The sequence below is a fragment of the Rana temporaria genome, chromosome 12 (assembly GCF_905171775.1).
Source record: "Rana temporaria chromosome 12, aRanTem1.1, whole genome shotgun sequence".
Classification (NCBI taxonomy): Eukaryota; Metazoa; Chordata; class Amphibia; order Anura; family Ranidae; genus Rana; species Rana temporaria.
This window is the reverse complement of record NC_053500.1, coordinates 112,926,920-112,941,106: the sequence shown is the minus strand read 5'-3', so window position 1 is coordinate 112,941,106 and position 14,187 is coordinate 112,926,920. Positions and strand designations below refer to the sequence as shown.

The 14,187-nt window shown below is 43.6% G+C and overlaps 1 protein-coding gene across 1 annotated transcript in view; it reads right to left on the bottom strand.

The window, feature by feature from the left end:
• Positions 1 to 14,187, bottom strand: part of ZNF335 (zinc finger protein 335) — a 133,188-nt gene that overhangs the window by 24,986 nt on the left and 94,015 nt on the right. The window contains exons 12-14 of the mRNA XM_040330212.1: positions 12,491 to 12,607; positions 9,902 to 9,978; positions 577 to 737 (exon numbers count right to left, since the gene is read on the bottom strand). Of these exons, the coding sequence (XP_040186146.1) occupies positions 577 to 737; positions 9,902 to 9,978; positions 12,491 to 12,607 (355 nt within the window). The remainder of the gene's footprint in view (positions 1 to 576; positions 738 to 9,901; positions 9,979 to 12,490; positions 12,608 to 14,187) is intronic.

The window sequence follows — 14,187 nt, the reverse complement described above, 5'->3', positions numbered from 1 at the left end:
AAAACTTTGAGAGTTTACAATGCATTTAAGTAGCACTTACAGGTCTTGTTCCACCCTAAAGCGGTGACTTTGGGAACTCGGTACCAGCCGGTCATAGGTCTTCTAGACCTGAAACGTGGCACAATTTCTCATCTACAAGTATGCAAAGTTTGTTGTCTGTGGGACCTGCGGCTGGGAAGAACCGATTTTTCAAAACCGGGAAGCCCTTCCATAGACTCCCATGTTAAACGTCAGTCTAGTCATGGACACAGTGAGACATGGGCACAGTGAGGCATGGGCACAGCGAGGCATGGGCACAGCGAGGCATAGTGAGGCATGCAGATGGACACCCTAGGCTTATACTCGAGTCAATAAGTCTTCCCAGTTTCTTGTGGTAAAATGAGGTGCCTCGGCTTATATTCGGGTCGGCTTATATTCAAGTATATACGGTAAGTCTTTTATGTTTGGCCAGAGCCCAGCTTTTAACATAAGATTTTTTAGCACCAAAAGTTTGCACAAAAAGACATTGATATAAATTATTGTCTCAAGTCATCTATATGGATAGTCTTTATATAAATGAAAGGTTGAGCACTGCACCTGCATGCTTGGTGGCCTGGTGAGACAGCAGGAAGTCCTGGCGAAATGTGTGATATTTGCACTGACTGCATTTGAATGGCTTGTCATTCATGTGAGTGAGCTGGTGATTCAGAAGCTCTTTTCGGTCTTCGCATATGTATTCACAGAACTCACATTTATACCTTAAAAGGAAAATCAATATTAGATTATTCTGTGACAGTAATGATCAACCTTCTAGATGATTTATAATCTCACCCATTCCTCTAAATGCAAACTTATTTTTAAAAAGGAATAAAAATAAATCGCTTTATGCATACCAGCTGTAATACCCAAATACAGATACTGCCTACAGCAGTATCTATTAAAGTGAAACTCCAGACAGATTTTAATCGTTTTGGCTAGATTGTCTAATGCCCCGTACACACGGTCCGATCACGCCAACCAAAAGGCCCCCACATTATTTTATATCATGATAACTAAAGGGGACCCGTCACGGCTCTATACATGTATAAAGGAGAATAAAGAGGACCTGTCATGGCTCTATACATGTATATAGAGGACCTGTCATTACACTTTACATGTAAAGGAATATCAAGAGGACCTGTCATGGCTCTATAAATGTACATAGGACTTTAAAGAGTACTTGACATGGCTCTATACATGTATAAAGGAGTATAACGAGGGCCTGTCATGGCTCTATACATGTATATAGAGGACCTGTCGAGACTCTTTACATGTAAAGGAATATAAAGAGGACCTGTCATGGCTCTATACATGTATAAAAGGAGTAGAACGAGGGCCTATCATGGCTCTATAGATGTATATAGGAGTATAAGGAGGACCTGTCATGGCTCTATACATGTATAAAAGAGTATAATGAGGGCCTGTCGTGGCTCTATAGATGTATAAAGAGGGCCTGTCATGGCTCTATAGATGTATAAAGAGGGCCTGTCATGGCTCTATACATGCATATAGGCGTATAAAAGGACCTGCCATGGGCTCTATACATGTATCCAGGAGTATAAAGGGACCTGTGAATTGCCGGCGGCCACAATGTCTTTTGCGCAAACTAATCAATGTACGCTAATTGTGTTTTTTTTTTGGTACCAAAAATATGTAGAAGAATACATATTGGCCTAAACTGAAAAAAAAATTCTTTTTCTAAATTTTGGAGATATTTATTATAGCAAAAAGTTAAAATATATATATATATTTATAGCACAAAAAAAAAAACCTGCAGAGGTGATCAAATATCACCAAAAGAAAGCTCCATTTGTGGGAAAAAAAGGACATCAATTTTATTTGGGTAGCAGAGCTGGCAGAACGGGCTGGCGGGCATCAGTATGCTGCCCCCCTAAAAGTGCAGCCTGGTACCCATGGTACCACCCGGTCCCATCATAGGGCCGGCCCTGACGACAGCTGTACTGATTAAACGTATGATCTGGCATTGTACGAAAAAAAATTCTGTGCATGTCCGATAGAATAATATAGGATGAACTGTCCTGATCGGCTGTTGAAAGCTCTGTACTAACGATCAGATTATCGTATAATCGATTCGAATGCGGCATTTTTCGTACGATTTTCGGATCGTGTGTACAGGGCTTTAGGGATAGACCCACTGTAAAAAAAATTATTGCTGTCTGTGTCTCCCATTGGGCAGATTTTTAATTTTCTTTGTTGCACCACTGATCTCCTGCAGCATGGATGTCAGCCATTACTGCATGGTATTTTACAGGGCAAGCTTCCTTATGGTAAAAACAGTAAACCATGCATGCATAATTCGTGCTTAGACTGCCACTGTGACAGGGTGACATCACAGAAGCACATTGAGAGATTGGCCCTGTGATTGGCTCTTTTCTGTGATCTTCTGTTTCCAAAGGACACAGCAGTCACAGAGCATGCTAGATTCGCGCACTCAAGGGGGCACGTGGAGGGCAGGGTTCTGGGAGGATGTCCATGGTCGCCCAACCAGAACTGGAAGCCTGGGGCTTAGATGTAAGGGGGAGGGGGTCCTTCATGATTTCTTGCAGCGGGGTCCTAAAGGTTCTAGTTTAAGGTGACGTTTAAAATGAAATCCGGGGACATATTTTTTCTTTACTAGTAATGGCGGCAATCAGCGACTCTCTGCCTGTCACCGCCCACCTCACAGCCTCTCAAGTCTTACTCTTCGGGCCCCGGCCACTACTGAATGGGGAGCAGAGGAAAATCACTCCGCCAGGGAAGGCAAGGAGATAGGCAGGTGGCTGGCCAGGATTTAAGCCAAGGCAGAAGAACATGCAAGCAAAGCTGAATGGGCATGCCCCCGAAAAATGAATAGATATTCCCTCCGCTCTGACTAGCACATGATCATCAGAAAGGGGCACAGATAATGGGAAAAATACAACCCCCCTATGCTAGTAGGCACGGCGGAGCAGGGGTGTGTAATTAAAAAAAAATTATTTTAATTCTGCACTGACCGTCTTTGAAATTGCCCCTGCCCCCTATTAAATCCAATCTGGGGACAAAACCAGGGACAGACTTGGTCCGGGGACAGTGTCCTCAATCAGGGGACTGTCCTCTGAAACTGGGGATGTCTGGTCACCCTATTCTAGTTACACCTTTGATGTCAGGGATTGGAGTGTAAGCAGATAGACACAGAGGAGTAGAGGCAGGAGGAGGAGCAGATCGAACCCTTTTTCCTCTCCCGTATGTGTGGAGGGGAACTATGCTGGATTTGGGCAGTGTGTGTGAGAGGCACTTGGCTGAGACAGCTGCAGCCAGCCCTCCAGACGGTTGGCAACCCTGGTGATTAGAGTTTGCCAATGCACCTTTGGTGGTTGTGGTACTTGGTTACTTGGGGAGCCAGTCTAGTCTGAATAATGTGTCTGGGTTTCAGGTGGTTCGAAACCTGGACACAGGATTTTTAAACCTGGACTGTCCCAGTGAATCCTGAACAGGTGGCAACCCTTGATAGAAACCCGCTGATAATAGGCAATACATGTTTTTATTTTATTGTAGCTCCCTGAACTTTGCCATTGGCCCGGATTCAGAAAGAATTGTGCTCTATTTGCGGAGGCGCAGGGCAACGATTTTGCCCTGCGCCCCCGCAAATATTTTGCGCTGCCCTCGATTCACGGAGCAGTAGCTCCGTAAATTGCGAGGGCGCGCCGGCAAAATTGCCCGGCGTAAGCGCGCGCAATGTAAATGATCCCGCCGGGGGCGGGAATCATTTAAATTAGGCGCGCTCCCGCGCCGAGCGTAGAGCGCATGCTCCGTCGGGAAACCTTCCCGACGTGCATTGCGGCAAATGACGTCGCAAGGACGTCATTTGCTTCAAAGTGAACGTGAATAGCGTCCAGCGCCATTCACGATTCACTTATGCAAACGACGTAAAATTCGAACGTCGCGACGCAGGAACGCCGGGTATAGTTTAGCATTGGCTGCCCCTGCTATTAGAAGGGGCAGCCTTACGCTAAACACGCCGTACGGAAACGACGTAACTTGCGTACGCAGGGGGCGCGCAACATTGTGAATCGGCGTAAGTATGCAATTTGCATACTATACGCTGACTACAATGGGAGCCTAAAGAATGCAGCCTAAAATCTGCGTGGCATAAGAGCCTTATGCCACGCAGATTTTAGGCTGCAGTCGGCGTAACGAGTTCTCTGAATCAGGAGAACTCGTTACGCCGGCGCAAGTCAGCAATTGCGCTGCGTAACTATGGTTACGCAGGCGCAATTGCTTACTGAATCTGGGCCATTGTTATCAGATTATTATTGAATACACAGAAGTGTGAGGGACCATGGGAACAGATCTATGTCCATACGAATATAAATGTCGGTCTCCGGATATTCAGATTATTGGTCTACACTGGATGGACCAGCTCATTAGAACATACCCGATACTGGTCGACATTAAAGTGTTAAGGACAACTGAATCCAAGGTCATCGAGAATGGAGAAAATTTAAACATAAATTAGAACACACGCAGACTTGATGACAGAAAATCAATGCGTTTAATCCTACAGAATATTTATCTGTTGATATTTTATTGGGAAGCAGTTAATGATCAATTTGAAGGAAAAGAAAAACTGCAAATATCTAATATTGTATTAACTAAGCTATAATAAAATACAAAGTCAATAAAAATGACCTTGCAGTAACACCTGCTGAAAGCACATACAAAACAATAAAAATAAAGAAAGATAATGAGGCCTCCAGTAGAGGGGAAAAATTAGGGTTGTAAAATATAAGGCACTGCTGACAGGTAAATCATCTAAAATACATTACAGTAATAAAGCACAAAAAACAACAACAGGCTCACCTGCAAATAAGAGAAACTCTGAGGAAAATTAGTTTGTAAAAAATGATTAATCAGTATGGGGGTACAGAGTAATCAGAGTAACAAGTGGGTGGTAAGAAAACTCAAACCATCATGTTTTCTAGCAAAGAAGCAGTCACATGCTCTGATAAAATATAAAGCTTATTTAACCACTTAAGCCCCGGACCATATTGCTGGTCAATGACCGGGCCACTTTTTGCGATTCGGCACTGCGTCGATTTAACTGACAATTGCGCGGTCGTGCGACGTGGCTCCCAAACAAAATTGGCGTCCTTTTTTTCCCCACAAATAGAGCTTTCTTTTGGTGGTATTTGATCACCGCGGTTTTTAGTTTTTGCGCGATAAACAAAAATAGAACGACAATTTTGAAAAAAAATAATAATTTTTTGCTATAATAAATATCCCCCAAAAATATAAAAAAATGTGTTTTTCCTCCGTTTAGGCCGATACGTATTCTTCTACATATTTTTCGTAAGAAAAAAAAACAAAAAAACGCAATAAGCGTTTATTGATTGGTTTGCGCAAAAGTTATAGCGTTTACAAAATAGGGGATAGTTTTATGTCATTTTTATTAATATTTTTTTTTTACTAGTAATGTCGGAGATCAGCGATTTTTATCGGTACTACGACATTATGGCGGACACTTCGGACACTTGACACATTTTTGGGACCATTGGCATTTTTATAGCAATCAGTGCTATAAAAATGCATTGATTACTATAATAATGCCACTGGCAGGGAGGCGAGGAAGGGGTCATTAGTGGCAATGAGGGCAAATGTGGGCATCACATTTCTGGAGGGGGTGCTATGACAAGGAAGTCCACAAAACCAAAGTCTGTGAATCTTTGGGGTAAATCAGGGGCCATTTAGTATCATATACGGTTTACTCATGCAAAACAATAATAACCGAGTCGAGGTCTCAGTTGCATACATTGCACATATACAATATGTAAAAAACAGTCACTGCTTTCAAGGCACCTTGGAAGGGGGGGTCCAACTCCACACTAGAAGAGACCCAATAATGGATATATTTAGCACTGGCTAAATGGTGGCCATATACAGTATATTCAACATTGAATTGTGATGGATTAGCAGAACATAAAATCGTATTCCTGAAAGGCATGCATTAAACACACATGAGCCAGTATGGGCAAAATAATCTGCTTACAAGACTATAAAGCAAGCTTACTTATTTAGTGGTCCCTTCCAGCTGTTGGTTTGCTATTTAAAACCTACATAAAAAAACTGAGAATGTTTGTGCATGGCTGGTAAATGGCGTATTAAAGGATATATGCCTAAGCTCGGTATAACAATGTAAAACCGAGGCCCTGACGCATTTTTGAGCAGGAATGCTTGCAATCAATCGACAATTCCCAAAGCAGCAGCATGGGCACTCAGCATGGGCTAAAGAGTACACACAATAGAAAGAGAACACTTTGGAGGCTCTACCATTTAACTGTTGAATGACAGGAGGAAGGGGTTTAGAGCTGGGGAGCCTATTAACCCCATACATACCTTATCCTGTGTCAAAAACAGTGCTGTGCTAAAACCTAACAAGCCAACCAATCTACTGGTCCTGAAAACATATCCTCCAAATAGAATACCGTATTTGCCGGCGTATAAGACAACCCCCTAATTTTCCAGCTAAGATTTTGGTTTTGGGATATACTCACTGTATAAGACGACCCCTCACTGTGCCATCTATACATGCCTCACTGTGCTATCTATACATGCCTCACTGTGCCATCTATACATGCCTCACTGTGCCATCTATACATGCCTCACTGTGCCATCTATACATGCCTCACTGTGCCATCTATACATGCCTCACTGTGCCATCTATACATGCCTCAGTGTGCCATCTATACATGCCTCACTGTGCCATTCCATTCCCTGCCTCGACGATCTCCCTACCTTCTCCTGTTTGCAGAGTATGTCAGATGGCGGCGATTCCATTATTCAAAAGCCGCGCCTCCTCCTCGTCCTGTTCCGTGATAGGCGGAACACTAATTTTCCCAGCAGAGCCTCTGTTCAGTGTTCCGCCTATCACAGATGTCCTCTCGTCCGAGGCCGAGGATGAGAAGGCATCCGTGATAGGCGGAACACTGAACAGAGGCTCTGATGGTAAAATTAGTGTTCCGCCTATCACGGAACAGGACGAGGAGGAGGCGCGGCTTTTGAATAATAGATGGCCGCCGTCTGACAACAGGTAGGCATGATTTTGGATGCAAAAAGTCGTCTTATACGCCGGAAAATACGGTAAGCATAGCTCCCAACTGATTTTAGGGGCTGTCCCTGATTTGGAACAAAGTCCCTCTTTTCTCCTCATTTGTCTCTCATTTTGGTCTGATCTATATAGTTGTATATTAAAATGTACCATTTATCTTTCAAAAAGTGTTTCCCAGTGCTAAACCTTTCATCCAGTTTCTAAATGGCTGCATTTGTAAATTTCAAAAGCCAGTATAAAAATTAGTGGTAAAAGCATAAAAAAAAAAAAAAAAAAAAACACTTGTGGGTTCAACTAACCTGTTTTTGTATAATTCTCCTTTACCTGCTTGCCGACCAGCTGCCGTCATTATACTGCGGCAGGTCTGCACGATCCCGAGAGCCATCATAGCTGCACATCGGCTCCTTTAATCGCGATCGCGGGCACAAGAGGCAGAACAGGGACGTGTGTGTGTGTATAAACACACAAATCCCTGTTCTGAGAGGAGAGACAGATCATGTGCTCCTACTAGCTAGGAACAACAATCTGTCATCTCCTATAGTTAGCCCCCTCCCCCCACAGTTAGAACACACACTAGGGAACACAGTTAACCCCTTGATCGTCCCCTAGTGTTAACCCCTTCCCTGCCAGTGACATTTACACAGTAATCAGTGCATTTTATAGCACCGATCGCTGTATAATTGTCAATGGTCCCAAAAATGTGTCAAAAGTGTCTGATCTGTCCGCCAAAATGTTGCAGTCCTGATAAAAATCGCAGATCACCACCATTACTAGTAATAAAAAAAAAATGTTTAAAGTGGCAAAAATCTATCCCCTATCTTGTAGACGCTATGGCCCAGATTCATGTAGATTGGCGCATCTTTGTGCCGGCGTAGCGCATCTCATATGCGCTATGCCGTCGTAACTCTGAGGCCCCGTACACACGACCAAACATGTATGCTGAAACTGGTCCGCGGGCCAGTTTCAGCATACATGTTCGGTCGTGTGTGGGCGCGAGCGGGCCGAATTCCAGCAAACATTTGCCCGCCGGGCCTTTTCCCAGCGGGCAAATATTCCTGGACGTGTTTTAAAACCGTCCGCTGGAATCCTGCCCGCTTGGACATGTACGGTCGTCAGTACAGACCTACCGTACATGTCCAGGCGCCCGCCGTCCCTCGCATGCGTCGAATGACTGACGCATGCGTGGAAGCCTTTAAATGGCAGGCCCGCCCACGTCTCCGCGTCATCGCAGCGTCATCGTCGCGGCGACGACGACGCGGACACGCCCCGCGTATTGTTTACGCGCGGACTTCTGTACGATGGTTAGTACAACCATCGTACAGAAGCCCTCTGGCAGGCATGTACGGTGAAAACGGTCCGACGGACCGGTTTCACCATACATGTTTGCTCGTGTGTACCGGGCCTGAGAGGCGAGAGCAGTATTCACAAAGCACTCGCTCCCAAACTTGCGCCGGCGTAAGCCCGCCTAATTCAAAGTAGGTTGAAGGAGGGTGTGATACATGTAAATGAACCGTGGCCCCATGCAAATGAATGGCCGAACGAACGGCACATGCGCGCGCATGCTCAGTATCACGTCGCATATACTCCCTAAGATACAACGGCTCAATGCCTACGACGTGAACGTAACCTACGCCCAGCCCCATTCGCGTACGACTTACGTAAACAACGTAAAATACGACGGCTGTTCCGTCGCTGTTCCATCGTCTATACCCTAACATGACTTACCCCTGCTTTAAGTGGAATAACTTTACGGCAGACGTACGCCTTATGTAAAACAGCGTAGATTACAGCGACGGGCGCAAGTACGTTCGTGAATCAGCGTATCTAGGTCATTTACATATTCAACGCGTAAATCAATGGAAGCGCCCCTTGCGGCCAGCGTAAATATGCGCCCAAGATACGACGGCGTAGGAGACTTACGTCGGTCGTATGAAGCCAAAATTCAGGCGTATCTTGTTTGCTGAATAAGGCACATAGATACGACGGCGCATCCGTGGACTTACGCGGCGTATCAGAAGATACGTTGGCGTAAGTCCTTTCTGAATCCGGGCCTATAACTTTTGCGCAAACCAATCAATATGCGCTTATTGTGATTTTTATTACCAAAACTATGTAGAAGAATACATATCGGCCTAAACTGAGGAAAAAAAATGCTTTTTTTTTTAAAAACAAATTGGGGATATTTATTATACCAAAAAGTACAAAATATTGTGTTTCTATACAAAATTGTCGCTCTTTTTTTGTTCATAGCGCAAAAAATAAAAACTGCAGAGATGATCAAATACCACCAAAAGAAAGCTCTTATTTGTGGGGAAAAAGGGACGCCAATTTTGTTTGGGAGCCACATCACACGACCGCGCAATTGTCAGTTAAAACTACGCAGTGCCGAATCGCAAAAAGGGGCCAGAACCTTTACCTGCAAATTGGTCCGGGCTGAAGTGGTTAAATGTGTGCCGTTTAGGAGATCTATACCGCATTTGCATGCCACCCGTCATGCGGCCAGCCAGTCACACAGCCGGAGTCCGTGGACCCAGAAGGAAGACGGGCGAAGATGGATGCGGCTTCCAGCGGGGACAATGAGGTAGGTTTCACATAATGTGCTAGTATGTGATGCATTCTAGCACATTATGCCTTTACTTTACAGGTCAGGAAAAAAAAAAAAGGAGGGAAGCACATTACTTCCTCTTTAACATGGACAGGACAGTGCATTATGTATTTTGAATACCCACATCACAGTGTAGAAAATGTTTTATATATATATATATTGTACATATATCCGTCTCAATGGCAAAAGGTTACCTGCTCTCCTCCACACAATGTAGATGAGTCAAAAGGTGCATCTTAAAGGTGTAACGCTTCTTAAAGGCTTTACCACACTGTAAAAAGACAACACAACGCAGTTGCCAATTATGTGGTTAAATATTTCAAAGCGATGTTTCAAACAATTTTAATCAGATGTATTTATTTTTTTAAGCTTGTGAACAAATATTTTAAATTATACATTTTCAATTATTTATATAAAATCTTGTTTTTACAGACAAAACGTGTTTATAAGGAGCCCCCATGAGACAAGATTCACAAGCCAGAATGGGTTTTCTAAATAGCAGAAGCTGTTCAAATACAGACTGAGGGCCAGATTCACATAGGTTAGCGGATCTTTAGATCCGCATAATCTATCTGATTTAAGATCCGCCGCCGCAAGTTTTAGAGGCAAGTGGGTAATTCACAAAACACTTACCTCCAAACTTGTGGCGGCGTATCTTAAATCCCCCGGCGGAATTCAAATTCCACGGCTAGGGGGGGTGTAGCATTTAAATCAGGCGCGTCCCCGCGCGCCGATTTAACTGCGCATGCGCCTTCCGCAAATTTTCCCGGCGTGCATTGCTCCTAATGACGTCGCTAGGAGGTCATTGGTTTCGGCGTGAACGTAACTTGCGTCCAGCGCTTTGGAGAATCGACGTACGCAAACAACGTAAAAAAAAAAAAAATAATTTACGCGGGAACGACGGCCATACTTAACATTGGCTGCGCCTCATAGAAGCAGAGGTAACTATGCGCCGGGAAAACCATTACGTAAACGTCGTAAAAACACTGCGTCGGGCCCGCGTACGTTCGTGAATTGGTGTATCTCGCTGATTTACATATTCTCTGCGTAAATCAGCGAGAATGCCCCCAGCGGCCATTTTTAAATTGCAGTTAAGATCCGACGGTGTAACACAGTTACACCTGTCGGATCTTAGGCATATCTATGCGTAACTGATTCTATTAATCAGTGGCATAGATACGACCAGCCTAACTCAGAGATACGACGGCGTATCAGGAGATACACCGTCGTATCTCTTTGAGAATCTGGCCCTGAAAGTCAGTATGGTCCAGTCTGAACAAAGCGGGCAAGGGAAGAGGAGTGAAGGGGAATCAGTCCTTCCTCTGAATCATTTAGTTATGTGAATATAGTTGAGCTTGTGCCATTGAACTTAGCAAACAGAATTTTATAGTTAAGCATTTAAAAAAAAAAAAAAATCAAAAAAGGGGCCTAAGGCACAACTTGCTGGCTGGAAATGAAAATAATTATTTCTAATCAAAATGTAAAAAAAAAAAAAAAAAAAAAAATAATTTCCACAGCCCTAATTAAAAAGTAACTATTAATTCCTTGATTAATCGTTAATTTTGATCGTTTAAAATTATTTTGATTGGTACTCACCTCTCCAGTGGCTTCTGGGTCTTCAGGGAGTTCCGTCGGAGATGAGATGATGTCACGGACACCGGCGGGGTTTGCCGTGTCCATCTGAAGGGCTCCTTTGCTGTGCCTTCATATCTGCATGCCGGCGGGACCTTACTATCTGCCACACGCAAGGGCAGTTACACTTCCCTCTATCACTTCCCTCTATCAACATGGGATTCTACAACCATCCACTGGGAGTTGTGATAGTTCCCTTCACGGGGCATCTACATGCCGACGGACTGATGTTAACCCCTCCTCATCTGGATTCAGCAGTGTTATCGTGGTACACATTTTTATACCAGTATCATACTTGGCTACATGTTTTTATGACTGCTTTTGCTCCCGTTTGGTATTAGGCCACGTACACACGGTCGTTCCAAACCGATGAGAATGGTCCGACGGGCCATTTCCATCGGTTCACCGCTGAAGTGGCCTGATGGTCTGAAGTGCGTACACACCATCGTTCCAAAAACCGATCGGTTCAGAACGCGGTGACGTCAAACACACGACGTGCTGAATAAAACTAAGTTCAATGCTTCCAAGCATGCGTCGACTTGATTCTGAGCATGCGCGGGTTTTGAACCAATGCTTTCTGTACTAACCATCGGTTTGGACCGATTGGGCAGCGGGCCATCGGTTCGATTTTGAGGCATGTTTTAAAATTTTGGACCGAAGGACAACAGACCGATGGCCTATACACACCGTTGGTTTGGTCCGATGAAACTGAACCTCGGTCCATTCTCATCGGTTTTGTCCGACCGTGTGTACGCGGCCTTACTCTCACCATTTTTACAGTTTATGTAGCTACATCGATTTTATCTCCAGTGCAATATTTATTTTTGTTACCTACTTAAAGACTATAAAAGTTTGAGCGCTGCCTTTGTGTGTTTGTATCCTGCTATCCATTTTTCCAGTAGTTGGTAGCTGCACTGGGAATCAGCCTGCAAGGAGCTCAGCTAAAAGTAGTTGGATCTGTATGTGCGTTATAATTAATCAAAATCAGTCGATTAATCGATTAAAAAAAAAAAAACGATTAATCAAACACGAAAATTGTAATCAGTAACAGCCCTATTTTTAATTCTACCATTGAAAAGGAAATAAATGCAAAACGATTGTAAATTCCCTTTTGTAAAACAAAGAATGAACTAAAGTGGTTCAGTAATTACCTTGTCACACATGTGTGGCTTCTCACTGCTGTGCGATTTTAAATGTTGTGTCAGCCTCTTCTGCATGTTATATACCCGACTACAGATAGGACACGGATAGGTGGAACTCTTTGAAGTCTGCATTGCAAGAAGAACATAGGTGGAAAATGAAAATGAGAAAAATAAACCTACACACTAATATATCCAACTTCAAAAACACTGGATGAGAGAACCCCAAGGATACCTTCCATTTTTTCTTTTGCTTTCTGATTACAAAATTACAGGACACACATCTGCTATAGATAGGGTGGAAAGGGTTAGGTTCCCTTTCAGGTTTGTAATATGCATGTCCTCATTAGGGAAATGTGGGGCTGATACTGCTGACTTGTTTTCAAAAATGTATGCATCTGTTATTCTTATATGTTGTTTACTAACTAGTGAGCCAATGAGATGGAACATGCATGCAGAACTTTATAAATTGCACCTGTGCTCAGACTATGGATGTTTAAAGGGTCACTAAAGGCAAAATTTTTTTTTGCTGAAATGACTGTTTACAGGGTATAGAGACATAAAAGTTAACCGATTCCTTTTAAAAATGATTAAAAATTGAATTTAATCTATCATATAATGTGCCTCTAGTTTCACTTTCGGTTTTAAAGGTAAAGTTCCGGGTGAGAGGTGAGTCGGGAAGACTCACAGAACAAAAACAAACAAATCCAGGCCAGTGTTTTGTTTTTAAAATGAATCTGATTGGTTCTGAGGAGTTTTGGACACACAGTAATGACAGCTTATACCACCGTGAAAATCTCCCAGTACCATGGTTATAAGGAAACAGGCAACCAGGAAGTGTGGAGATCACAGCAGAATTACAGCTACTTCAAAGCAAAAACGAACAATAAGGACATGAAACCAGGACTGCAGTAAGGTAAAGGAAGTTTTTTAGCTAAAAAAAAAAATCCTTTTGTGACCCTTTAAGTATTTTAATATTCTTAACATGCAGTAAAAAAGCTTTAAGACAACCCCTCACTATAGTTGCATACTGAGTGCGACGGACCCCCGTACTCAACAGGACTATGTCCGCCGTAAATGCTTCCTTTGTCCAGAACCAAAACTATCCAGGACCCCTTAGCTCATCTAGTCATTACAGTGGTGTATTTAGGTTTTGTGATGCCCTAGGCCTGACTAAACTCGTGCACCCCCTAATTTAAATATGACCCACCCCTTCCTGTCAAGGCCACACCACTTTCTGTTTAAGACCCGCCCTGGAATTTTCGAGTGGGCACACTAGTTCTAAGGGCCTGGGGGGGGGTGGATTCCCTTAATTTGCATATATTTCCTCTCACTTCCTGTTTGGCTATGGGGCAGGAAGTGAAGGGAAATCTCTGCAATGGGACAGGGATGGTATAAAATAAACTGACAGGGGCTATAACCTTTCCTTACTCTATTCAAAATGATAAAAAAAAAAAAAGGGTTACCTCTAGTCCTACTTTAACCACAAATTTCTGATAATTTTATGGAAAGGACTAAGAAGAACATATAACCATGCCAATGGTGCATCAGAAAATATAGGAAGGGTTGTGGTCCAGGATGATAGAACAGTCAAAATTAGAAGTAGCGCCCCCCCCCCCCCCCACACACACATTTGCGAAATGCCGACCATCCGCATGCCGGAAGCAGTGCGGCCGCTTTATGGGGGTACTAGACTAATTTGCCTCTCA